Below are 28,000 nucleotides of genomic sequence, written 5' to 3'. Positions count from 1 at the left end.
TCGCTTTCTATGTATAAAGCGTATAATCAAATATAGAACTATACTTCATTTATTTTAGTTTTACTTGCACTTTAAAATGTTAGTGTTAAACTGTGTTGTTATTAGTATTATTTAATCAGATTTCTCTAATAAATCTTCGTTGACTACCAAATGGTTATGCAACGATATTTGCTGTTAATGCCAAGTCACAGAGATTATTGCGTATTAATAAGAAAAATGGGTCAAATGAAATTGTAAAAAATCAAAGTCATTAACACAAGCCGGTAGCCTGCGAGACACAGGTTTCCCTATCAATATGGTAAAAAATAATACTTTTCTATTTTAACTTTCATATTTTATTAATATATATCTCTCTTTATTCGTAAACCTTTTCTGGAATTTAAAATTCATTATGAATTGAATTTGAACTTTTTATTTTACTAAATAATTAATGTTTTCAATTTATACTTTATTCGATTAACTTACAATTAACATTTATGAAAAATAAAACAACCGTGCATTTTTGGGAGTGTTCAACCAACTTGTTCACCCCTACTTCGCTCTTTGTGATTATCTTATGACTTTTAATGTATATATATATATATATATTAATTTTTGTTTTATATTTCATATTGACGGCTTATAATTTTTTTCTTCTAAAGTATCGTCGCATTGTCAATCTAAGTGTAAGGAAACTATGATTACATAAGCTGCATGAAAAGTTAAATTTCAATTTTAAAAGTTTGCTTTCATATATACATGTGCAGTATCAATTGTGTCAGATCACATATATTATATTCTTCAAAAATATGCCGAACATCTAAAACATCTAAGATTGAAATATGTTTTGAGAATTCAGTATAATTGATAAAATCTTTAATCTTTTCCCAAACCCATAGCACCTTTATTAGTGTTCTCTTCACAGATTGGGCAAAAGCTGTCTTCGAGAAGCTGCTTCGTCGCTGTTTTAATTCTCGTGTTGACAGGTTTGTTTATTTTCTACAAATCCGAGGAAACTGCAAAACTGTTGAACAGTTGAACTTTTTTAGAAGTATAATGTTTACGTATATTATATTTTTTATCAATATTTTATATGTGATAACCTTTTCCGATGTCAGAGTTGTTGTACATTGAATTAATATTGTTGTATTTATATTTTAAATATCAAGATCATATTCTTTTGATAAATGTTTATTCTGTTTAATACTAGTAGTTGATGGAAATCATGAACTTGTAATTCATAATCTTCGTGTAAAAACTAAAGATTTTCTTTTTCTCAGGATATTCCTACGCGGCCTGTCCGAGCGGTTGGTCGGGGTACGGCAGTAACTGCTACAAATTGTTCACCAGCTCCAAGGAGTGGTCCCTGGCCGCCAGGGACTGTCAGAGGTACGGCGCCAACCTGGTCAGCATCGACTCCTCGGGGGAACAGTACTTCATTGAGAGTACGTGGTACATTTATATAAGTTACTTGTATAGGAAAAGTACTTCATTGAGAGTATGTGGTACATTTATATAGCAATTACTTGTATAAGAAACAGTACTTCATTGAGAGTACGTGGTACATTTATATAGCACTTACTTGTATAGGAAACAGTACTTCATTGAGAGTACGTAGTACATTTATATAGCAGTTACTTTTAAACGAAACAGTACTTCATTGAGAAAACGTAGTACATTTATACAGCAGTTACTTTTATAGGAAACAGTACTTCATTGAGAGAACGTAGTACAATTATATAGCAGTTATTTTTATAGGAAACAGTACTTCATTGAGAGAACGTAGTACATTCATATAGCAGTTACTTTAATAGGAAACAGTACTTCATTGAGAGAACGTAGTACATTGATATAACAGTTACATGTACTTGTATAGGAAACAGTACTTTATTGAGAGTATGTGGTACATTTATATAGCAGTTACTTCCATAGGAAACTGTACTTCATTGAGAGTATGTGGTACATTTACCGTATATATAGCACTTACTTTTATAGGAAACAGTACTTCATGGAGAGTACGTGGTACATTTATATAGCACTTACTTTTATAGGAAACAGTACTTCATTGAGAGAACGTAGTACAATTATATAGCACTTACTTTTATAGGAAACAGTACTTTATTGAGAGTATGTGGTACATTTATATAGCACTTACTTCTATAGGAAACAGTACTTCATTGAGAGTACGTGGTACATTTATCACAAGAGACCAGGGATGCCTTTTACAAAAGAATTTACGAACAAATTAATGAATGTTTATTAATCACAAACTAATCAATGTTTTATTGTAATACAATATATTTGTAAAATAGAATTATGGAAATCAAAGTAGTTGTAAATAAATGGTTTGATATTAATTTTGTTCATTAAAGACCGTTCCATGAGACTGAAATATTTAACTTAAGACTTTGTCGTAAGTTCTTTTGTAAATCGCAGTCCTCTATTTTATGGATATATTGTGCGGTCTTGATCCTGAATTAATGAGTTCTAATTCTAACTGAACATGTCTCTTTTATGACATGTTATTATAATAATGCCATATTACAGAGAGGCCAGGGGTAACATTTTGATATTTCTTTATAATTTCATACGATGATATTAATAAACTTCTGTATCATTAATTAAATTTTGTATGTTTCTCAGTTTATTAGTGTTTTTGACGCCATGTCTGAAATCGTCTTGAGTAAATAGCATTAATGAACACCCAACGATTTTCTGCGATTTTATGTTGATTTGATTAAGCATCTCTTAGATCTTGACCTCGGGTGTCAACATATGTGTTTTGTTACGTTAGATCTGATTGGTGGAAACACGGCTTGGACCAGTGGATCGGACCGGAACTACGAAGGAGCATGGGCGTGGTACAGTGGTTTCTCGAAGTGGTCCTACACCAAGTGGTACAGAGGTTCGAATCTTATTTTTCAAATATTTTTTCCATACCATTTATTAAGATGGACTCGACAAACATAGAAAGAACGTAAGGTGTATTGACAGGGTCAACTGCAAAAGATCAACCGACATTTTATACCACTTCAAAACATTGCGCCGGCGTTGTGGTAGCTACAAGCTGTTACAAACTGCTTTATAACAAAGTTGGTTTATTACATGTAGTATGACGGTAACGTTGTGTGGAGTAATTATAGCGAGAAGGTAAGTATAAGGCAGCAGCTTGTTATGAATATTAAAGAATCGAAGCGTGAGAACGCTTTTTGTGACGGCGCGATGGCGCTGTCTATAAAACTTTCAATATTATTGCAACTTTTAATTGCTTAAAGTAAAAAAGAAGAAAAGAAAAATTTAATTGTGTATATTTCTAAAACAAAAGACACAAAGGCCGTGACGGTCACCTGAGTACTATGGCCCTTAGAAGGACATGTCAGGGAGTCTCGAGTTTGTTTTACTGCTAGGCTTCATTTTGGAATGTCTATGATTTTATTTTTGACTCCTCTGACTGTTACCCCTGGTTTCTTTTTTTTTTTATTTTTGCAAATATCAATTTATTGAAAGGAGGACCCAAACCCCTGACCCAGAGGCCACGAATTTCACAATTTTGGTAGAGGTCTTCATGGACATAATACTCAGTATTCAGTATTCAGTATTTTCCCCATATCTGTGTGGTAAGGAAGAGGATTTCAGAAAATTTGGCCTTTTTTTTTTGCCTTTGAGACTCGGTAGATGGTTGGGTCATAAATTTTACAATTAAGATTCATTTTATCCTAAGGATGCTTCAGTTGAAAGCAACAGTGGTAACAATTGGCCTTGTAGTTTAAAAAAAATGTAAAGTTGTTAACGGACGAAAAATGACCCCACGTCGCACTACGATAACTATAAAATATCAATATCGACATTTACCATTCAACTAAAATCATATATCATTAGCAGTGTATAGTTACAAGTTATTAATTTTCATAAATATATTTAACTTTAGTTAGAAAATTGGATGTACCTAAAAAGCCGATGAAACTAATATAATGATCGACTTTACTTCAGGCGAGCCCAATAACGCTGGGGGCGAACACTGTCTGCACGTCTACACCAGCCGGAGGGGATGGAATGACCTGCCCTGTAACAGGGGTATAGCCTATGTCTGCGAGATCCACCGTAAGTCCACAAACTAACTACATGGTTCTGGGTGATTTTTTAATCGCAACTTTTTGGGCCTTTCCGGCAGACCTCGGAAAATTGCGAGCTCGTTCGATAAGACCCGAGAAGTTGCATATTTTTTTTGCGCTTTTAAAATCACTCAATCGTAACTTCTCGGGCCTTTTCTGCACACCTCGGAAAATTCCGAGCTGTGTCGCTAAAATAAAAATTGAAACTCATGAAAAAAAAACATGCAATATAATATGAAATGCTGGAACATGGCCTTTTTATTTATATTATCCAATCAATAGTCGGTAAATGTTATTATCAAGTATAAAAGTGCTGCTCTTATTCGTAGTGAATTGTCGAAATTAGCTGACGTAAATTTTCAATTGTCAGTAGCGCTTATTCAAATCTAAAGAACAAGGAGCAATTATTGAATCTGACTTTGAAGAGTTTGACCTGAATTAAATTTTTTTTAAGTATATGCTACATGCTTTTAAATTTTTCGTGCATTTTATTTTACGTGGTATTCATGCGTCGAAATTTCTCGAAAAAGTCATATAACTTGGAATTTTCTGAAATTCTCGAGAATGCTCCTGAAAAGTAAAATTAAAGTGAGACAGAAATGGCTTTAATTTTCACTTTTGTCCCGTATACTTTAGACTAAATATACTTGTAGGCGGAACCAGCAGCTGCGGAAGTGGGTGGAGTCAGAGGAGTGGTAAATGTTACCGGATGTTCGGACGGACCAACTGGATATCGGCCCTCAGGACGTGTCAGAGTTATGGCGCCAACCTGGTCAGTATCGAGGACAGCTCCGAGCAGTACTACGTCGAAGGTCAGTTTAAGGTCAAAAGGCAATTATGTCATATTCTAAAGACCTAATTTTCTCTGCAGCTAAAATAAAGGTTTACATAGAATACATAATGGCAGACAATTGAGATATGCTTTTACTATATACCTGCCGCTAATAAAATCTAGAAATGTTTCATATTTAAAAGCGAAATTGAAAGATTTTCTTTTACCAAGATATATGTACGAACTATAGTTATACTGAAAGAAAAAAACGTAAAACACCGCCAGTATATACATAAAGAGAGACAAAATTTGAAAACTAAAAGATAAATCCGACATAGAAATCAACATTTAATAAAACAAATTATGTATAGTTTTATTTCATGTAATCGACTATGTATTAGTTGTATAACATGTAATCAATAGTGTGATACGTAATGTAACGACAGGTCTTATCGGCGGTAACTCCGTGTGGACCAGTGGTATTGACGGGAACAAGGAAGGATACTGGTTCTTCTCCAGTGGGACCCGCTCATGGTCCTACACCAAATGGAACCGCGGTAGGTTAAAGAAGTAAAACGAATTATTGTTTTTATTTATTTAGAATATTCTACACATAGTTTTTCTCTCTCACATTCTTAATCTGGTTTTAATTTGTCATTTGAGCAGCTTCTTGTTGGGAATCATAAGAGTTTTTGTTTACTTCTCTGCCACATTCCACTGATAATTATCAATAAAGTTAACGTAGTTATTAGGATACACAACAAGGACGTTGCACGTGGTGATGATGATTATGATGATGATGATGATGATGATGATGATGTTTATGGTGACGGTTTTATGATTTTTTACTCAAGTTAGGTTGTGATATTTGCACCTTTTCAATGTAAAAAAAAAAATAGGTGAGCCGAATAACTCTGGGGGCGAACACTGTATACACATCCTGACCAGTAGAAAAGGATGGAACGATCTTCCATGTACTCACACCAGCATTTATACCATGTGTGAAAAACCAGGTAATGTTTCGTAAACTATTTTTCTGGTGATTCGGGCAATACAAAAACTACAATGCTTACAGAATAGTGCGGTAATTCTAGGTCTTTTGTTCTGTGATATTTTGTGAATCCAAAAAGGTGCTTATATTAAATTTGTTGGTTTCTTGTAAAGTAAATGCTTTTGACTACTTTTGTACATAATGTGCCAAATATCATAAGTGTTAAAACAGTAGTAAAATAATGAATTACGATTCTCCCTAACGGCAAAACATCGATCGTATAGATGGTTATTCAGTTGTAATTATCTAAAGCACATAGCATCGGATTTATTACATGTTTTTTTTATCCTATTTTCAGCACCCATGGTTAACGGTAACTGGGGGTCCTGGGGGTCGTTTGGGTCCTGCACGAAATCCTGTGGGTCAGGAACCTACACTCGCTACAGAAAGTGTAACAACCCGGCTCCAGCCAATGGCGGCTCGTCTTGCTCCGGGTCCTCGTCAAACACCCAAAGCTGCAACACACACAGATGTCCAAGTAGGTTTCTAGTTAGTGACTGGGATTGAACTTTAAAAGTAATTACTTAGAATCTAATTAAACATAATGTATGGTATTCTTAATTTTCAGTCCATGGAAACTGGGGTTCGTGGGGAAGCTATGGTTCTTGCTCAAAGACTTGTGCCAGTGGAAGCAAGGTCAGACGACGTAGCTGTAACAACCCCGCCCCTGCCTATGGAGGAAACGCCTGCGCTGGATCGTCCTCTAGTTCTACGTCTTGTAACACACACAACTGTCCAAGTATGTGCAATAGATTTGATAAAATCTGATTTTGATGCCAATTTTTCAGAGAATGTTTTTAATTGATTTATGTCAATCACAATATTTAAAACTTCTTTGTTCGGAGTCCATCAAGTTATTTGACGTTTTAAACAAAATGTATGTTTCAATCTATAGTCCATGGAAACTGGGGAGCCTGGGGCAGCTATGGTTCTTGTTCCAAAACATGCGCGAGTGGAACCAAGGTCAGACGACGTAGCTGTAACAACCCCGCCCCTGCCTATGGAGGAAACGCCTGTGCTGGGTCCTCCTCAAGTTCTACGTCTTGTAACACACACAACTGTCCAAGTACGTAAAAATTAATCAGCAACACTGACCAATTGAATGTGAGATTTGTTAGTCACGTGATCAAATCAATAAACTCATTTCAACACAAAATTATGCTTTTCAAACGGTTTGATCCCAAACTGACACCTGAACTTTGAACTTTGGGTGAAAGGTTCACACTGAAATGTTTGTTTTTACTTTTTACTAAATTCATAAGAATGCAAAATATCAAAGACTTTCAAGTTGAACGAGGTGGTCATGAATTTATGAAATAAACTGATATTATATTCACAGTACACGGAAACTGGGGAGCTTGGGGCAGCTATGGTTCTTGTTCCAAAACATGCGCTAGTGGAACCAAGGTCAGAGGACGTAGCTGTAACAACCCCGCCCCAGCGTATGGTGGAAACGCATGCGCTGGATCGTCCTCTAGTTCAACATCCTGTAACACACACAACTGTCCAAGTACGTAATTCTATAATCACCCAGTACTTAGCTTTGCATAAGTTCCAGACTTAACTATTTGAAAAAAAATTTTGGAAGGGAGATTCTCGCTAAAAACCAGTATACAAAATTACTACAGTCCAATATAAAATACTTTTTTGATTAAAAATTAATTAATTTTTTTCTTAAACAATAAAAGATAATAAAATCGATGACTTTTGGTTCTTGTAAAACAAACTTGTAAAACTACCAGTTTTTGTTTACCAACGAGACAAACCGATCTTTTTTTCTAACTTATCTGTTAACTTTGTTTGGGGTTTTTTTATTCACCATCAGTTCACGGTAACTGGGCATCTTGGGCCAGCTGGGGTTCATGCACCGTGACCTGTGGAGGCGGGACCAAGGACAGGTCCAGGACGTGCACTAACCCCGCCCCTCAGTACCTGGGTAACGACTGTGTCGGGTCAGGAGCCGACAGGACTGATTGCAACACCCATCACTGTCCAAGTAAGCTCACCGCGGTCTTTAGAGTAATTTCACCGCGGCGTTTTAAGCAAACTCACCGTGGCATATCAAGGAGGTGAACGCGGCGTTTGAGTTATTTTCGAAAACGAAAATTCAATGAAAATAGGAATTTTTAGGTTTTAATTCTTATATCGATTTTATTGAGATTGATTTTCTCTTTTCAACATACAAAACAGAGAAAAGAACCTTTGTTCTACCAAAGTATCTACAACAACAAAAACAGAAATATGAAGACTAAAAAAATGTCAAAAAAAGGAATTACACTATTCAGCTGGTCTCATATTTATCTTTCTTCAAAGTTGACGGCAATTGGGCAGCGTGGACCACGTGGACATCATGCACGGTGACGTGCGGGGGAGGGACCAAGGACAGGGCGAGGACCTGTACTAACCCCGCCCCTCAGTACCTAGGAAAAGCGTGCGTGGGCGTGCCCGATGACAGAACCACGTGTAACACCCACCACTGTCCAAGTGAGACCATAAGCATGCATTATAAATTGAGATTTTGAAAAAAAAAGTTTTTCATAAATGAAAGTTGAAAAGTCAGAAAACAGAATCCTTGACCAAGATTTTTTGTAAGATTTTAAGGCCATTGTGTCTGTACTATACAAAGTATAAGTGCGTAATGGCCAAAAATCAATTGGCGCTAATTGAGCGTGTAATGCAACTTTGATGGTGGGAGAGGGTATTATCGTTAATAAGGAATTCAACGGAAACTAATTGTTACTGTATAAAATTATTCTGTTGATTTTTTTACGCAATGTTTAAGTTCATCATGCATGTGCAAATGTGCATTTCAGTTGATGGCTCGTGGGCGACCTGGAGTAACTGGGGCACGTGCACAGAAACATGTGGAGGTGGTATACAATCACGAAGCCGCACGTGCACCAACCCTGCACCACAATATGGCGGCGCCAACTGTCCCAGCTTCTCCTCATCAACACAGGCCTGTAACACACACAACTGTCCGAGTGAGTTATTACTTTGTTACAACTGAATGAAACAAATTGGCTGTAGACATTTGCATCTCATATTTCTGTTTAATTGATTATATTTCTATAAATATAAGACATGATGAATGGCTAGAGAAGGCTTACATAGGTATTGCCTGCTGCTTAATCCATTTATGGAAATATTTATTTGCATAATAAAATATGTTCAAATCAAATATAAGACATGATAATAAATATTTCAAAACTCGATGTTTCGATGTGTATATATGTTTCGAAATATTATTTTTACTTCAAAAGAGGTTGACTACCTGCACAAAATTATCAATTATTATGAATTATTTATAAATTATTATGGTTTTTTGGCGGATAAATCGAAGCAAAATAGGTTACAAATCTAATTAATAGTAAAACAAAAAGAGGGGAGGGGCGATTAGAAATGATGAATATGATAAATCTCATTTTACACATTTATGCCGTTTAAAATGAAAAACTAGGTAAGATGATTTATCATTTAAGGGCATTTTATTAATTCTGTGTGTTCTTATAATTATATATGTGTAACCATTGAATTTCTGTCAGATATTGGGACTGGTTATGAATATTGACAGCCCCGATGTCAACACAATGGCTGAAGATTGATAAAAAAAAACGGACATTATACGAAAAAATAAGAGCAGATTTTTTGTGGTGTAAATGTAAATGGTAAATCAGGTCGTTTTTCATCATTAGTATATTAAATGTTCGATGATGAGTTATTCACTTTTTTTGACGTCATAAATCTCTAGTTGATGGAGCGTGGACAAATTGGGGTAACTGGGACACGTGCACGGTCACGTGCGGCGGCGGAACACAAGGACGAACGCGATCCTGCACTAACCCCGCCCCTCAATATGGCGGCGCCAGCTGTTCCGGAAGTACAGACTCTTCTCAAGCTTGCAATACTAATCCTTGCCCAAGTAAGACTTAGTATGACACATATGAACACTATTTGAAGCGCAATAAATGTATATGGATGGTGTATACTAACTTTTACTAGAAAATTCTGCATATTAACTGTGAATTATCTATTTCCTCTGTTCATTACCTACATATACATGTATCATGTATGCTTTCCTTAGTTGATGGCTTATGGGCGACCTGGGGTTCTTGGAAAACGTGTTCCGTGACGTGTGGCGGAGGAATACAACATCGTGACAGGACCTGCACTAACCCCGCCCCTGCCCACGGCGGGGCAGCGTGTGTGGGTAGCAGTAACAGCTCTCAGGACTGTAACACCCAAGTCTGCATCAGTATGTATCACAGAAAGATTATGAATGTATTGATATCTTATAGAGGCGTCAGTTAGTTAGATTTAGTAAATTGTCTTTTCTAAGCACTCTTACATGTATGTAATCTATCAATTAAAGCACTATTTTAGACTTTAAGTATACATCCAAACACCCTTAATATCAAGAGCCCAATCAAACCTATCTTTCTCCACCTGTTAACAATACATGTAATATATATAATTGGACTCACAACATTCGTTGACAGTTGACGGCGCGTGGACCGATTGGTCTCAGTGGGGAAGCTGTTCTAAGACTTGCGGCGGTGGTCGACGGTCCCGGGCACGGACATGCGACAATCCAAAACCGGCCAACGGTGGAAAGGAATGCGTCGGAGATTCGGGCGACTTCGGGGACTGTAACATTGACGACTGCCCCACAGTACCGGCGGGAACCTATCAACAGGTAGCGATATACATTGTAGCAAAATATAAAACTAAAAACTGGATTAAGCTTAATAAACAATAATACACAAACATCAAATTTTTAAATTGTTTTGTTGTGTTTAAATTTAAATCATCATTTCGTGTCCACTGGTACACACATTACTCAGATAATGAGAGATGGGAATGCAGCAGCAAACTCTAAAAGCTGTTGCTTTTGAAATTTCTATTTATTATGAACTGAGTAAATTGAAATTTGAAAAAGGAATGTTTCTGTTTTAAAAATATTTCAAAATAATGTCGTGCGAATATGGTTCGCGTTTAAAGTATCACCAGACGTGCAGTAACAGTTACTACTGATAATATTCATGAAAAAATAATTTACTTTCAGATTCTTTTTAATCATTGACACTGGTAGTTTCTATAATTGCTCCTTTAGCTTTGTCCATCCGGGTACTTCACCTGTGAGTCGGGTTCGATGACGTGTATCCAGTCGTCCTTCCAATGTGACTGCTCAGCGGACTGTGACGACGGAAGTGACGAAACAGAGGGGTATGCAGGCTGTACTAACGCCCTGGCGTGTCTACAGGGCGCGGCAGGTAAGATGATTTTTAGAAAATAAGTTATAACATTTCTATAAGTTTGCTTTTGCAGGAGCTAAAACTTAAATCTTACTTCGTGAGTATTTAATTTTATATATATATTTTTTTTTCAGGATACAATGTTGCTTCCTCTCTCCTGGTTTTGTTTTCACTACTCCTCTCGCTTTTCCTGTTACAATAATCACCGTGGTTGAGAACGAGGCTAGCAAGTGACGAATTGGAAACGACACATACACTGAACAAGACTTGTTCCATACACAACAGCTGATTTTTTTTTCAAATAAAGAATAATTCCATATTCATAACCACTATGATATTTGAATAGCACATGAAGTCGTTTTAATAAATACTTGCAATCAAAGATGTATCTATTTTCTTACGGGTATATAATTTAAGCAAAATCTGTTTAAACACATACAATATTTGAACAGGTCTTTATAATCTTAAGTGTTTTATATACCTGTGAAAATGTTTCATTTTTAGTTTTCTTTGTATCAATGACAAGCCGAACGTTTGGTTTGATACATCCAGTTTGCTTTAAAAAGTCATTGAAGTTTCAATATGGATTAAGCCGAAAATTGAAAGATAAAGAAATTACACTTTATATTTCTATTATTTGTTTGCTAACCTTGACACTCAAAATTGCTTTAGTTCAGAACATTCGAAGGTTAGTGTGGATTTCGCCGAATTTTCGTGGATCTGTTTTTAAACATCCACAAGTAATCGTTGTTTACATACATATTTTTTTCAAAACCAGCCCCAACAAAACTGTGTGTACATGTAGAACCATTTTAACAAGACCATGGACTTTCGGTAGGATGTAACTATCTTTTTCTTGCATTAAAATGACAATAGTTTTGAGCGAAATATACATGTACACATATTGCGTAGTCTTAGCTCAATAACCAGCCAAATTATGTTGGTTTCAAAGAGCCATGGCTGAGTGGCCAGAAATGAAATATACAAGCAGACCTACATTTAGGTCACTTTGCGTGTTGACACAACTACCCAAAGTCTAAGCTCCTGTTTAAATGGTTCTATATCCCATTTATATCCATGTTTTAAATCTAATTGTCTGTTGGCAAATTGTTTCATTTATATTACATGTAAGGTTTTTTTTGAGTTTGATTTAATAAATATGCGCATACCTTGAAGAGTCTTAAAGCTTTATGTGGATATCATAAAGAAAATTTTGAGAATTGATTGTGAAAACTCTCGGTCCCATTCAGTCTATATGAATTTAAGTACCAAGGAATACATTACGATACGATTGAGGATAAAGATGTACTGACATTTCATTTTTTTTTAAAATCCTACTTCAACTTTTGCATAATATGTATGAAAACTTTTGATGGAAAATATGCCCGGTGTCCAGACAAATTCCGAAGGGATCAGATGTCTCCTGTTTTTGGTTATATGTCACCGCTTCACTTCCGGAAAAACGTTGGGGTTTTTTTCCATACATCCCGACAAATGTGTATATATTAAGGGATAAATGAAAAATAAATAGAAAACTTGAACGGAGCTTGGCAGTGAATGAAATTTATTTGCTTAAGTATACATGCACTCCATACTAAAAATTAACCTCATCTATGTTATTACTTCAATCTTAGAACATGGTCTTAAAACTTGAACGTTACCAGTCATAGAAAATAATCCATTTGGCACAGAAATGTTGTTTCTATTCTATTTAACCTCATTGAAATAGTCTCCCAACAGGGCTTAATTCACTAATCAAGCATTGCCCTGGGTCACCTGGGAAGAATAATATTTTAAACATAAGTAAAACAAAAAAGATTGTAAGACATTCTAAATAAAGGACTGTTATAAACCATTACACTTTACACTCGTCATTCCAGTTAGAAGAGGATTAGGGCCATTAGAAATAAATTGTTTTTTAAACATGCTTAAATTTTTATCTTCATCGGTTTTTGTGCTTTAATTAAATTGCGTAAACGTAAACTATTAAAAAATCAAATTCTACTAAGTAACTGACAAGTGTAATTTTGAGAAGATAAACAAATTTTACAGTACTTCGAGCTCGAGATGATTTCCGAACACTGCTAGAAATGCTCGAGATGTTGTGATTGGCCGCACGGATCGGTTGAACGAGACTTGTTCATAAAAAAACTTAAACTTTCATTTAAGCAATGAAATTCTTTGGTGGTTCATGCGGGATATGATTGTAGCTGCATTGCAGAGAAAATACATAACCTGTGTTATTGAATCAACCAGAAAAGGAACTTATAATGTACATCTGTACGTAATAGCCAAGTCGTCTTATTATAATCAGGCATCATCATGATTATTTCGTGCAGTCCATGATTTTTCTTTGGTTGCCGACCGAAATTAAACTGGATAGAACTGGATCGTGTAGATTTCAGTCTTGTCAGTTTCTTTAGAGCTTTGAATCACAATCGTTTTTCTTTTAAAAAAAATAGATATTTGGTACATGTAGATATTAATGAATAATGATAAATTAAACACCCTCTTGGGGTCGGTAATTATACAATGCAAACATAAAATATAACTGACAAAAAAATCTAAGAATGTTTATAAAAGCGTTTCGAGTTAATATTTGCCTTGAACACATTTCTTATTACTTTTGCCTTTTCTTTTCTAATGACAGACTTGACTTAATCATTTTGTACTAAGAATATAATCTAGTTCATTGTCTTTTATAGTTGATAATTCTTTAAGGTTCAACTTGTCTGAAATCCGGGGGAATTAATGTAATTAATCCATTAATCTTGTATACATGTATGTGTAAACGTGATATAAGAAAAAAAAAATAAACAGTCCAACAATTATTTCCAGACATGAGAACCTCTGGAAGTAGACCTAAGACTCAGTTCTTCCGGATTCTGACAAAAAAATGCACTACTCTCTCTCTCTCTCTCTCTCTCTCTCTCTCTCTCTCTCTCTCTCTCTCTCTCTCTCTCAAATAATAATGTTCTAACAACGCATTGTCATATATACGGTCAGGCAAGTCACCTTGTTTTGTAATAAGCTCTAACATTTTAAAATCAATGAAAAGAATGCCTTGGTTTCCTAACTGCCTCATCATCTCCATAAATGCATGAATGTATGTCCACATACCCCCTCCGTTTTCTCAATAGTTTTTTTTTTCTCGCAAATTCTTGTAAAATCATTCAAAATCATAAGCACAGTATAAAAAGGCAACAAGAAATTATATTTACATTTTTAACTGTCATTGTCTGTGATAACATTGAATTTATTTTGCACTCTAAACCCTAATAACTTCATAAAACACGAGTGACACAAAATGGGCGTGTCTTATAGCATAACCAAAAAGCGGTATTGCTGCGCTGCGTAGTAATACAAAGCGTGACTGTGCTACATAAAAAAAAACAGTGGTTTTAAAATAATGTTGTTTTAAAGTGTACCAATTGGAATTGTTATACTTTCATGTTAAATACTGAAATCTGATTGGTTAAGACGCAGTTAATAATATTTTCTATTACTCTCAGCGTTAGCAACGCACTTAGCAACGGGTAACATCAAAAAATGTTACATGCGCGAAAATTATGCGCGTACGGTTCGCTGTAGAATTCACGTTATTCCTATATAAAAGCAGTAAAATTTTCTTAAAAATTAAGACATTCAGTATAACAAAATAAATAGTGCCTGTTTGGGAGGATAACATTTGAAATTGACACCCCTCGAAAACCATTGTCAACCTCCGCTTCGCGTCGGTTGACAATGGTTTTCTCGGGGTGTCAATTTCAACTGTTACCCTCCCAAACAGGCACTATTTATATAATAATATACGTATAAGTAATAAGGAATCATTCTTTGAATATTATGAAGTGATAACTTCGGTCGGAGCGTGGTCAAATCTATCGTAAAGCTCTTTGGGCTTTATTGGGTTTGACCACACCCTGCCCTAAATTATCACCTCATAATACTCAAAGAATGATTCCTAATTTGCGACTTAAAAACAATAAGAACATTTTAAAAATGTTTAAACTTTGAAGTTTAAAATGTTGTGTGTGTGTGTGTGTGTGTGTGTGTGTGTGTGTGTGTATATATATATATATATATATATATATATATATATATATATATATATATATATATATATATATATATATATATATATATAACTAATGTTTTTGTAGAGAAACTTTGAAAGATTTGTGGTTAAAAAGTCTTCTGGCATTGATTACCAGAAATGAGGCCTTATTAGGCCCGGTCGGTTAAACACCGATTCTTATGTTCTTACTAAATCGATTAAACAATGTCCTTAGAAAGAATAGAGGGATAATCACAATTTAAGGATACAAACCTGACCTACTCGGGTTTTGTTTATACAAGTTAAAACTAGACAGACCAGATTAGAGAAATAAAAAGACGTTTATTTTTAAATGGTCACCATTCTCTTTCAAAAGAAATCAAATAAACAGAAAAAGCGTTGTTTTTCATTTTTGCCTATATGTCTGGCTAGTTTAAAGAACCACATGCTATCAAGATAAATATTGCATATCCAAAGAGGACTTAAAGTTTATTGTGTATTGTTATTAAGTTGCCTATTTTTGTATAGATTTTGGTCATATTCATGGTTTACGTATCCAGTCTGACTTGTAGAACTAATAATTATTTCATTTAAAAGTGTAAAATTTGTCAATTCGAACAACGATCAACTTTACTTAATTCAGACATATTTATTGACATTTGTGTGCCTGTTTTAGCCTGAACGTTTATCTCTTATTATTTTTGATTTTATCATTATGATGATTTTAAAACTGCTGTCAAAGACTGCATATACAAAAAAAATCTAATTAATATGTATATCTGATTCATAAAAAAAATCTATCAATACACCTTGGTAAATAATTTTTAAATGGATAAAAAAATAATCCTTTTTTAATAAGTGGACTTTGATATATCGGGCCTTAGAAGTGTCGGTGTATTTAAATAAGGTCAAACTCGGATTAATTAAAATCTAAGCTGAGAATTAAGATCTTGCCTTTTTTTTCGCTAGAATGTTTCCCTACTGGCACAAAGAACCTTATGGTTATCCACGATATAAAAATGCTTGTCATGTGTGACACTTTCAGCCTTATCAAAAATCAAATTGCTTTTAAATTTCGGTGTTCATTACAGTTCAAAAAGGGCACAGTCCATAGAATTTTGATTTGACGCCAAAAAATATAAAAAGCTGTGGTAAATTAAACATGTATTTCAAATCAAATTTATTACAGTGGATCACTTTAGTTCAAAAAGGGTATTGTCCTCAGAATTGGGGAATAAAGCTGAAAAAGCATACTAGTAATTTAAAAGCTGTATTAATCTTTTTAGATAAATGTATGTAATTTTTTAGAATAATATCCTAATCACAATATCTAAATCAATGCTTCATGTTGGCATATATTTGTTGATAGTTTAAAGATATCATATGGTTGTGTCATGCTGTAAATTTTGAATTTACCGGGTGACAGTAAATACAAAATTTATAACATGACAAGTTGTCATGTTGTAAATTTTGTATTTACTGCCACCCGGTAAATTCAAAATTTACAACATGACAGTTGTCTTTTAAGACAAACATTTTAAATGACCTAGCCTTACATTTACAACGCCAACCAAAAGAAACGTCTTTTTCCGCAATATTCAGTATTTTCTGGAGTTTCCAGTAAAACACTACAATCATCTATCGACACCTTCGTTTTATTTTTGGTTAGAGTCGACAGATGCAGTCTTTTCGACAGCGGTTGAAGTCTTACTTCTGTGGCGGATTAAGGGTGGTTTTAGGACCCCCCCCCCCCCCCCAATGATTGGCCCATCCCCACTAAGACTTTTTTATTTTTACAAATTTCAATATATTTTCAATATAGTACAATGACTTGTATATATTGTGTATAAACTAGATGTATTTTAACGGTAGCTTCTTTGTTTATTCCTTGTACGTAGGATGGTTTACTTTTAGAACCGTTTTAACAAGGGCTTGGACTTTGGACAGAACGTAATAAACTCCGATTTGATGAAGGCGGGGTCTATCAATGGTTAACTGTCCAGTCATTAGCTAATAGGTATGCATACATTGAACGCAATGACACTCGTCCGACTTCATCCAGGGATGTATATCGGTTTTGAGAGTCTATGAATATTACTGAGGTTCTCTTAGCGAATTAGAAGAATGCAGGTCAATATTTGACAGCTTGGTTTGATGAGCAAACTAGATAAGTACATCCCACCGAAAGTCTAAGCTCTTGCAGTGGCGTAGCTACATGTACCATGTATGCTTATATGCCTGAGCATGCACATCATTTGGGAAAAAAAGGAAGAAACTCATTAAAAAAAAAGAAAGAAAGAAAGAAAGAAAATTAAACAAAGAATTCAAGTATTAAGGTCCATACTTAGTTATTCCATCGACAAATTTATCAATTCTAAACATAAAAGTACCAAATATAGACACGCAACGTGGTCTTACAGTACCATATTAAAGAAACAGAACACAATGCATGTACATAATAAAGCAAAGATTTATTTTGCATTTGAACTTAGTTTTACATCATCATTTTAAATTTCCCCCATAGAATGTCACAGCTTTTTGAGATTTTCATTACCATAAACTTTTAGCTTGTAATAAGTTTTGTAATTTTATTTTATGCCTAAACTATAACCAAAACAATTTTAACTGCCTAAAAATATGTTTGAATAGTGAGCATTCCTTTCAATTTCTGCGATGATGTTTAGTGTTAAAAATCGTCAGAATCCATGAGCTTCCGGGGCCTTCGTCCTGGACCCACTGGGGGCCTCATGGCGGCCCCCGGACCCCCTGCCATTTTAAGCATGCACTTCGTTTCTGGTCTAGCTACGCCAATGTCTTGTTAAAACGGTTCTAACTCATACGCATACGTACATGTATGTACACCTACATGTACACTTTATCAGTTAAGTGAGCTCTAACTATGAAGTTTGTTACTCAATGCCTAACAGATTCAGACAGTCTACTAATTTGACAATCTTGTAGGACATTACATTTTTCTTGATCGACTCATGTATATTCAAAATTGAGAGTTGTCATAATTATATAATAATTAACATGCATTAACTGAAAACTGGGCAAAGAAATCCCGGTCCATGGTCAACGAATGTTACGGTCATATCAACGGGCTTTCATTGACCAATGGAATTAATTTTTGTACTTGTCAAATCCGTTGTTAATCCGAACTAATATCTTTCACCAAAAAATAATGTATTTAAATTTATGAAATAGGTCATTTGATTATATTTCTGAAATGACTTTAGGATAAATTGACACATTTATTTCTTTTGCCAATGGTAAGAGCTAATTTGATTTTTTTTTAAATTCCAAAATAAATGTTAATTTGTTTAAACATGTATGATTATAATTAATGAATTATTTAAAAACTATAGTGTAAATTAAATCGAAAGCTTATTTGTTTCACAATAATTTAAAATTCATATCGATAATATTAACCTAATATCTCCAACATTGTTTTATTATTTTGATAAATCTTATGATTTAGTTCTCAAATGTATAAATGTATTGTTTTTTTAATACAATCAAAATGAAGTAATAGCGAAAGAAGGACTAAGTTATAGGCTTTATACAAGTACCCAACAAGAATTTGTTCTTTAAAAAAAACGGAGGGGAGATGGTGTTTCTTCTTATTTCTTGTCCTTGAACGATACAATTGACGGTATAAAATAAAAGTCTTTTAGATTGCTTGTTTTTTTGTTGTTTTTTTTTAGATGTAACGGACTCGAAAACCTAAAGTATGGTTAAAACAATCAAAAGAAGGCATTTTATTGTTTAAATTTACATCTGTCTTTTTTATTAAAAAATCACCAAATTGTAATTAATTGACAAATAGTAGTAACTAAATTAATTCTTGATAATGTACATCAGTACGTTATTAGGTAAGGGAAATAGCCAAATCGTCAGATGTGGGATGTGAGAATTTGTGTCTGACTTTACTATGACTATTTCGTGCAGTCCGAATATAATACCATCAATTTATTGATATTTATGTTGCAGGCAGGGAATAGAAGTTCATTGATCTTAGCAGCCATTTTGTTAGCAGGTATTTTTATTTATTATATTTATTGCCATAATTTTATGTCTACGGCGAGTGGGTTTTATATATGAGGTTTTTTGTCAATAAATCACTCTTAAATCGATAAACATAATTATTAGTTACTAGTATATGAAAAAGTATATTTTCGCGATAAGATTTGTAACCGGTAATTTAAGGGAAAAAAACTACATAGGAATTTTTTTTCTTAGGATATTCCTACGCGGCCTGTCCGAGCGGGTGGTCGGGGTACGGCAGTAATTGCTACAAGTTGTTCACCAGCTCCAAGGAGTGGTCCTTGGCCGCCAGGGACTGTCAGAGGTACGGCGCCAACCTGGTCAGCATCGACTCATCGGGGGAACAGTACTTCATTGAGAGTACGTGGTACATTTATATAAGTTACTTGTAAAGGAAACAGTACTTCATTAATTGAGAGTACATGGTATACTCTCTTCTCATTATATTGCCACAGGGCCATAACACTTAGACGAGCTCACTTTTGATCTCAGTCGCACTTTTTACAAAATGGAACATAATGTAAAAGTAAGACTGAGATAAAAAGCAACCGAATCTAATTCTATGGTCCCGCGCGGTGCCATATTGTTATTCCAACGTTTAAATATACGTAGATGAGACTGTACTATAGAAGAAATACACTTTTGTTTTCTGTTTAAAAGTCATAAATACATACTCATATAAGAGAAATGACATTGTTTTAAAGATTCTATATATAAGGCATGTGAATATGGTGAATATGCAATCTAATTCAAATTATTAGAAATAATATCTTTGATTCTCTGATTGGAGCGGATCAGAGATCTAATTTTAATTATGATTGGTAAATTTGTAATCGTAGATCTGATTGGTGGAAACACGGCGTGGACCAGTGGATCGGACCGGAACTACGAAGGAGCATGGGCGTGGTACAGTGGTTTCTCGAGGTGGTCCTACACCAAGTGGCGCAGCGGTTCGAATTTGTTCTTCATATTGTCACATTTATAAAATATATTAATAAACAATAATAGAAAAATGTCATAACAGGATGTTATATAGCATGTCATACTGAGATTTTAAAAGATCGATTTTTAAATACATTTTGTATTTTAAACAACAGACTTAACTACAGGCGAACCCAATAAATCTGGTGTCGTTAAGCTGTTTAGTAACAAGATAGGCAGTACTTTAAACACCCATGATACTAATGTCCCATGCTATAGGTAATAACGTAATGATCGACTTTACTTTAGGCGAGCCCAATAATTCTGGGGGCGAACACTGTCTGCACGTCTACACCAGCCGGAACGGATGGAATGACCTCCCCTGTAACCGGGCTATAGCTTACGTCTGCGAGATCCACTGTATGTTCTTTTCAGAATTCAAAACGCAAACTTACATTTTTATTTTTATTTTTTGCATTCCTCTTGCATTTTACAAACTAAACATTAAAATTCAGATTTCTGCATGCTGCATTCAGCTCACTCGTATTTTTTATTTATTTATTTAATTTACCTTAAGGCGGTCCGTTATTTGATACACATTAAATTATTGTAAATGCGTTTCTGCGGGATAGTTTTTTTTTTATAGTTTTAATATTATGGTTATTTTTATGAATTAAAAGTAAATTTGCATGAACGTAGAAATATGTTTTATGCCTTTAAAAAATATAACATATTTTTTGTTTTACACGTTTAATGAAAAGTTGGTCATAGACTGTCGTGTTAGGCGCGTTTTTATCGAGACTTAAATAATCTATTCGAAAAATTTTGGAGTTTTTCATTTATCGGGATCGGTATACGGCACATACTAAAGACTTAATGTGTATTTATTATATTTCCATGTGAACGGTGGTAGAAAAAAATCATGAAATGACATCCATTTCAATAATACATGTATACGCAAAAATATGAAAGAACTTAAAATTTGAATTGACCTGAAAACTTTAGCTAACCTGATTTCTTTTTAATTCTTTTGAGAACCTCGTGCAATTAAATAACCATGATTATCTTCATAAACTGAAGTGTAGATAAGATTTATAATTCCATGTAGGAAAAAAAATTATCCGGCTTATTTTTTACCTTTAAGATAGTGCAGTTTCTGCCGGATAAGGATGATCTTACATGTACTTTTAAAGTAATCCATTTCTATTTTATAATGTGGTCCTTTGAAATCATATAAATTCAATACAATGCAACAAAAAAATCAAAATGGTTTGAAATACAATATCTCCAAGAGAATAATGATGAGTTTCACTTTGTATTAGAATAATGTACAAATCAATTTATTCTCCATCACTTCATACTATTGCAATGGTCATACAATAACCTTTAGAAATGGTTACAGTAAAGAACTTCTTAAAATAATAGTAAAATATTAAACTTTAAAACGTAGTGCTGAAAATATGTCAAAATTTACCATAAAATTAATACAACCAACTCGTTATTTTCTTCTTTGTGGTTTGTTTTTTATGTAAACAACCAATGATGATTCATACAACAATTATATTTTTGCGGCCCATTTGACGCTTGCGTCAATAAATGATTTCTTGTTTGAACATATATTGCCCCAATCCTTATTCAAATTTCCATCGCAACCTCTCGGACCTTTCCGGTAGAGCCTCTTTTTCCAAGCTCTGCTGAATAGGCGCCAGAAGATGCAATTGATTCAAACGGTTCTGATCTTAACTTTCATAAATAACTGTACATAGACGGAACCAGCAGCTGCGATAGTGGGTGGAGTCAGAGGAGTGGTAAATGTTACCGGATGTTTGGACGGACCAACTGGATATCGGCCCTCAGGACTTGTCAGAGTTATGGCGCCAACCTGGTCAGTATCGAGGACAGCTCCGAGCAGTACTACGTCGAAGGTCAGTTGAAGGTCACGGTACAGTAAATGTCACCTTTCAACAGATGACCATATTCAAGCCATTTGATTTGCGATGTCTTAGATGTATAGTTGCAAGAATTTGCATACTTTTTTAACGTCTGTTTTAGCTTTTTAGTAAATAAATAAATAGTTAACGTTGTAATTATTAACGCAATCGTGTTCATTTTTAATGATATCAATTTTTTTTATCAATTTAATACATGATATCAATCATGTAATGGTTGTGTAACATATATCAATATCAATAATGTAATACGTAATGTAACGACAGGTCTTATCGGCGGTAACTCCGTGTGGACCAGTGGTATTGACGGGAACAAGGAAGGATACTGGTTCTTCTCCAGTGGGACCCGCTCATGGTCCTACACCAAATGGAACCGCGGTAGGTTAAAGAAGTAAAACGAATGTCACATGGTGCGTTTGTAGTCCGACGTCCGACGCCATTTTTTTCTCGTTATACATGTAGATCTTCCGATTGTCTTTGCAGGTTTATTTGTGCCTTTTACAGCTAAATGATTTTCAATTGTTGAATGGAGTTTATAATTGATATTCATGAGTACGATATTTTTGCAGATGCTGGTTTTAATGATGCTGTTTTCTTGTCTCAAAAAGCATGCGGAAAAGATATTGATGCTATTTCAGTTTTTAAATAATACCGCTTTTATATTTAGCCTAACTTTTATTTTTCATTTAATGCATTAAGTACTAAACGTATGATGGTTGTGTCATGAACCCCAAATAAACAAATATTTAAGTTTTACATCACAAATTTTAGGGGAGCCAAATAACTCAGGGGGCGAACACTGTATTCACATCCTAACCAATAGAATCGGATGGAACGATCTTCCTTGTACTCACACCAGTATCTACACCATGTGTGAAAAACCAGGTATGTATCAGCTATTTTGCTAATATTAATGGTCAAGACAATCATTTATTTACATAAACATGTACATGAAATCAGAATACATGTCCATATATCCCAACATAAATTTCAGAGAACAGACATACACGTATTTTTAAATAAATAACAGGGCTGTTTAGAAATTATTGAGACATTTCCTCTTATTCCCTTGAGATATAAACCCTTGAAATTTCAACAAAAAGTAACCCATACAGTAATGTTTATTAATGTGAACATTTTTATAGTCTATGAAATTATTAGACCATCCCGGTGAGTTGACAAACCCTCCTTTACAAAAAATTTTTGAGGTTAAGGTCTCTCAACAACTTTGCTTTAAACGTGGAAGTACCTTTAGCGTCAAATTTTCTTTTTAAAATAACTATGTTACAAGTGCTTCTTCAAATGCTTCACTTTGTTTACTTCCACACAAAATTATTAAGTTGAGAGGATAGGGCTATTAATTTTGCTAAAATATTTAAAATATCGGTTAACCTGAAAACTATCAAAATTAACAGAAAACGGTAACCGATAAAGGATAGCTGACTCCATCTCTAAAAACTATCACCGTCTCGGAAAAAGAGATATCTATTAAGGATTCCCTTTGATTATTATTCAGCACCAATTGTTCATGGTAACTGGGGCGGCTGGGGTTCATATGGAAGTTGTACTAGGTCATGCGGAAGTGGAACACAATCCCGATCCCGATCTTGTAACAACCCGGCTCCGGCTAATGGCGGGAATTCCTGTTCCGGTTCATCCTCCTCGTCACGGTCTTGTAACACACATAACTGTCCAAGTGAGTATTTATTCAATGTATCATTGCAAAAACATTACTAGTAATTTTTAAGTACTTTGTTTAAGGTGTTATATCCCCATTATACAGATAACAGGGATTGTATATATATTTTTTATTTTAAACGAAATGTCGGGTTTCAAATAGTGGGTACATCGATATATCTAATGCATTTTAAAATGGATTAAAAATGTTGCCAAAATATGTCGGCATTATAGCGACGAAACATACTGGCCCATTAGAATGTGCATTTTAGCAGAAAATATGTTTAACATACAAAGCTAAAAATGAGAGGGAAAATTTCAAATTTCTAAAAAATGAGGGGCTCTTTTTACTGTATCAGTCCCCAGTACCAGATGACTGCGATGATTACCATAGAAAATGTGTAGGATTATAAATATATCTCTTGCAAATAATCACCAGTGAAAGGATTTAAAGTTACCTCCATGCTACATCTTGTATTCTCACGTAACTCTACCCTTTCACAAGCACAAATTCAACAGTAGTAATGGTGGCCTCAAATCCATTGTATATACTATAAACAATCTACTTTCTATACAGAATGTAATGAAATATGATATAACTGAAGTCATTTTTAATGTAATCAACTACGTAGTAAATGGACGCAATTAATATCCTATCAATTTAAATCCCTCAAATATCCATTCAAACATAAGGTACCCCATCCATCAATCACAACTTTTCGGGCCTTTTCGGCAGCGCTCGGAAAAACACCTGCCGTAAAGTTGCAATTTCTCAATCTCATGATAATTGTTACAAAGAAAGGTCTATCTTTAGTCAAAACTTTTATTATTTTAATTATGGTTAGAAGGTCGTAGACTTTAAAAATCCATACTTAAATTGATCTTGATACAAACAGTACATGGTAACTGGGGAGGCTGGGGATCGTACGGAAGTTGTACGAAATCCTGCGGAAGTGGAACCCAAACTCGATCCCGATCATGTAACAACCCAGCTCCGGCGTATGGCGGAAATTCCTGTTCCGGTTCATCCTCCTCGTCACGGTCTTGTAACACACATAACTGTCCAAGTGAGTAAAAAGATTAATCTTTTATTAGTAAGTTTTTTGTATACTGTGTTCTTGCGGAGCGACTACATACTGTGACATAATTAATTAATTTACCTTTAATTAATATACCTGAATGAACGGTATTTTTGTCGAATCAATACCTGTCAACGATATATATGTGCAAACAGCATATCATCATTTTTAATGAAGATTAATACCATATCATTTTCACAAGTCGTAAATTATGTTAGATTATCCGTCAGAAAACGGATTTTATTATTATGAATCAGTTGGTATTGAAATATTTTGAAAGCTATGTATAATTTTATTGAATAGTTCACGGCAACTGGGCGTCATGGGCGTCATGGGGCGCTTGCACTGTGACGTGTGGCGGAGGAACTCAAGACAGAAGTCGCACTTGCACTAATCCGGCGCCGTTATACGGTGGAAACAATTGCGCCGGATCCGGATCTGCTCGTCAGGCGTGCAACACGCACAACTGTCCAAGTAATGAACAATGCGTCCAAGTATTGACTATATATATGTAGTGTCTCCAGAATAAAAAAAACTGATTGTGTAACTGTTAATGCAAACTTATGTACAGATATTTGACTGTTCAGAAGTAAAAGTGGTTGGGTTTTTACCTTAGATATATCGAAAGTTCTGTCACTATAAATCGGAGGAACGTTAAAATGGAAAGTTATTATGTCTGATTGTCGTATTGGAAGAAAATATCAGAGGTTAAATTCTTATTTTTTTTATTTCAGTTTCGGAGTTTTTATCAAATGATGTAACAAACGTTTTGATTGTTATTTTTAAGTTGACGGATTTTGGGCATCGTGGGGATCATGGGGAACCTGCACGGTGACCTGCGGCGGAGGGATTCAGACCAAAACCCGCTCCTGTACAAATCCAGCCCCACAATATGGCGGCAGTGACTGCACTGGGTTTTCAACGGCAACACAGACCTGTAACACACACAACTGTCCAAGTACGACACAGTACACACACCAGTTCAATGTCAACAATACTTTACAATGAATAAACGTATTGTTTATGAACAAGAGATGATGTGCCAACATGCTTTCTGCCTATGACTATAAAAAAGATTATATTTTCAATTTGGGAACCGATGTTTTGGAAAAAAGAATGGGGATAGTCCGGCAATAATATGAGTCTAAGACTTATACATCATATCATAAGTTACATGTGCATGCACGAACGATAATCAATATTTCTGAAAACAGTTTAACATTTTTCACATATTAAGCCATATAACAAGCCCGTATAAATAAATAATCCAAAATATTCTCGCATTCCAATAGATCTGTTTCATTGGTAGTTGACGGATCTTGGGCTACTTGGGGAAGTTATGGCGCATGCACGGTGACATGTGGCGGGGGAACACAAGAGAGACAGCGCACGTGCACTAACCCCGCTCCCCAATACGGCGGGGCTAGCTGTCCCGGAAGTACCGTCTCTTCACAGAGCTGTAACACGCAACACTGTCCAAGTACGATAAATCACAAGTGTTTTAGGGTTGTTTTTTTTTAAATCTCTATCTTATAGTCTAACATTCGTTTATTTTTACAGAATTTGCTTGTTTATAACATTATTCTATAATAATCATCATTAATTTTATCATACTTGTTTTTGTAACAAAATCATTATTTTTCTCTACTTAATTCAAATTACTTCGAACAAAAAAGATACACTAAGCTTAATGATTGAAGTACAAACGTAGGATGAATGTTTTGAACAGTTGACGGAGTCTGGGCGACCTGGGGTGCCTATGGTACCTGCTCTGTAACCTGTGGGGGCGGAACCCAGTCCAGAACGCGCACCTGCACAAATCCCGCCCCTCAATATGGAGGCGCCTCCTGTCCCGGGACGGATACGACGTCACAAGATTGCAACACACAAATCTGCATCAGTACGTATTGTTGATATCGTTTCTTTTTTGGTTTCCTGTTAGTGTTAATATTTACGAAATTCCATTTGATTCTTCTGAAAAGTTCCGCATTGTTCTTTTAATTAACACTTAGTAAAAACAATATAAAAACAATAATTTGTTGGATTAATACGTTTTTACTCTATATTTTAGTTGATGGAGCTTGGGGTGCGTGGGGAAACTGGGGAGATTGTACAAAGTCGTGCGCAAGTGGAAGGAAGTCAAGGTCAAGAATTTGCGACAACCCAAAACCGGCAAATGGTGGACTGGACTGCCCCGGCAGTTCCGGGGACTTTGAATATTGCAATACACACGACTGTCCGACGGTACCCGCAGGGACATATCAACAGGTAGACTATTCACCTTTTAAGTATCATGATCGAAGTGCGGGATACCACCATATTTATTTTATGACGAAAAACAATACTTTTTATATTCCCGTCATCCTTTTGATGTCTACCAGCGTAGTACAAAAATTTAAAGTGTTATAGTTTCTTGCATGTATCTGCTAGTAATGAATTCAAATAAGTCAGAGTTTTTAAAAAACCAAATTTTTCTTTTCTAAGAGTTATCAAAATGTATATTGTCAAATATTTAATTCTGTACACTTTCAATTTTTAAAACGGTATTTAGATTAATTTTTTTATTCGATGCACTTTTTTTTTATATTAATCACTCAAAATGTCGCCCCAAACCTTGAAGAATTAAAGTGTAATGTTCTGAATAGGGCTTTTCATACCTGTGTAATAGGATTACTTGTGAACTAGGTGTTCAACTTTAAAACTAATAACGTTTGATTCTTATTGTTAGTAGGTTAATTTGATATTGTGCTATCCAACGCTTACTTTGATGTTTTATGATCGACATTTCAATATCGTCATGCATTCCTACTTATCAATCACATTTAATTGTTTAGCATAATTTAATTACTCGAAATAATAAGTCATACCATGATTGTATTTGTTTTTAATTATAACATATTAAAAGGAATTGAGTCTTTCTTCTAGAATTTATGAATTCAACATAAAATTCATTTTATAAAAATTGCTTAAGACTTGCTTTTGCTGATATTTGTAACACATGATTTTTAATACTTTGATAGTAACTAAATATGTGATTTGAAAAATTTGAGAAAAAATGGTCGCTTTCACTTTTACAGCTAATGCTTTTTATTAATGCGTTT

General features: G+C 34.6%; 1 protein-coding gene across 1 annotated transcript in view; it reads left to right on the top strand.

The window, feature by feature from the left end:
• The first annotated feature begins 220 nt into the window (after positions 1-220).
• The window catches only part of LOC128179935 (SCO-spondin-like), a 28,546-nt gene continuing 766 nt past the window's right edge, over positions 221-28,000 (top strand). The window contains exons 1-32 of the mRNA XM_052847621.1: positions 221-298; positions 905-965; positions 1,260-1,424; positions 2,774-2,884; positions 3,970-4,080; positions 4,745-4,903; positions 5,310-5,420; positions 5,763-5,876; positions 6,213-6,392; positions 6,483-6,653; positions 6,810-6,980; positions 7,254-7,424; positions 7,740-7,910; positions 8,228-8,398; positions 8,728-8,898; positions 9,666-9,836; positions 9,999-10,169; positions 10,414-10,610; positions 11,028-11,187; positions 19,469-19,633; positions 20,113-20,223; positions 20,504-20,614; positions 21,961-22,119; positions 22,411-22,521; positions 22,915-23,028; positions 23,660-23,839; positions 24,717-24,887; positions 25,203-25,373; positions 25,687-25,857; positions 26,209-26,379; positions 26,629-26,799; positions 26,971-27,167. Of these exons, the coding sequence (XP_052703581.1) occupies positions 296-298; positions 905-965; positions 1,260-1,424; positions 2,774-2,884; positions 3,970-4,080; positions 4,745-4,903; positions 5,310-5,420; positions 5,763-5,876; positions 6,213-6,392; positions 6,483-6,653; positions 6,810-6,980; positions 7,254-7,424; positions 7,740-7,910; positions 8,228-8,398; positions 8,728-8,898; positions 9,666-9,836; positions 9,999-10,169; positions 10,414-10,610; positions 11,028-11,187; positions 19,469-19,633; positions 20,113-20,223; positions 20,504-20,614; positions 21,961-22,119; positions 22,411-22,521; positions 22,915-23,028; positions 23,660-23,839; positions 24,717-24,887; positions 25,203-25,373; positions 25,687-25,857; positions 26,209-26,379; positions 26,629-26,799; positions 26,971-27,167 (4,743 nt within the window). The 5' untranslated portion in view covers positions 221-295. The remainder of the gene's footprint in view (positions 299-904; positions 966-1,259; positions 1,425-2,773; positions 2,885-3,969; positions 4,081-4,744; positions 4,904-5,309; positions 5,421-5,762; positions 5,877-6,212; positions 6,393-6,482; positions 6,654-6,809; positions 6,981-7,253; positions 7,425-7,739; positions 7,911-8,227; positions 8,399-8,727; positions 8,899-9,665; positions 9,837-9,998; positions 10,170-10,413; positions 10,611-11,027; positions 11,188-19,468; positions 19,634-20,112; positions 20,224-20,503; positions 20,615-21,960; positions 22,120-22,410; positions 22,522-22,914; positions 23,029-23,659; positions 23,840-24,716; positions 24,888-25,202; positions 25,374-25,686; positions 25,858-26,208; positions 26,380-26,628; positions 26,800-26,970; positions 27,168-28,000) is intronic.

This window comes from Crassostrea angulata, chromosome 4 (assembly GCF_025612915.1).
Source record: "Crassostrea angulata isolate pt1a10 chromosome 4, ASM2561291v2, whole genome shotgun sequence".
In the NCBI taxonomy this organism is placed as follows: Eukaryota; Metazoa; Mollusca; class Bivalvia; order Ostreida; family Ostreidae; genus Magallana; species Magallana angulata.
Note: the sequence above shows the minus strand (reverse complement) of the source record. Positions and strands in the feature narration are given on the sequence as shown.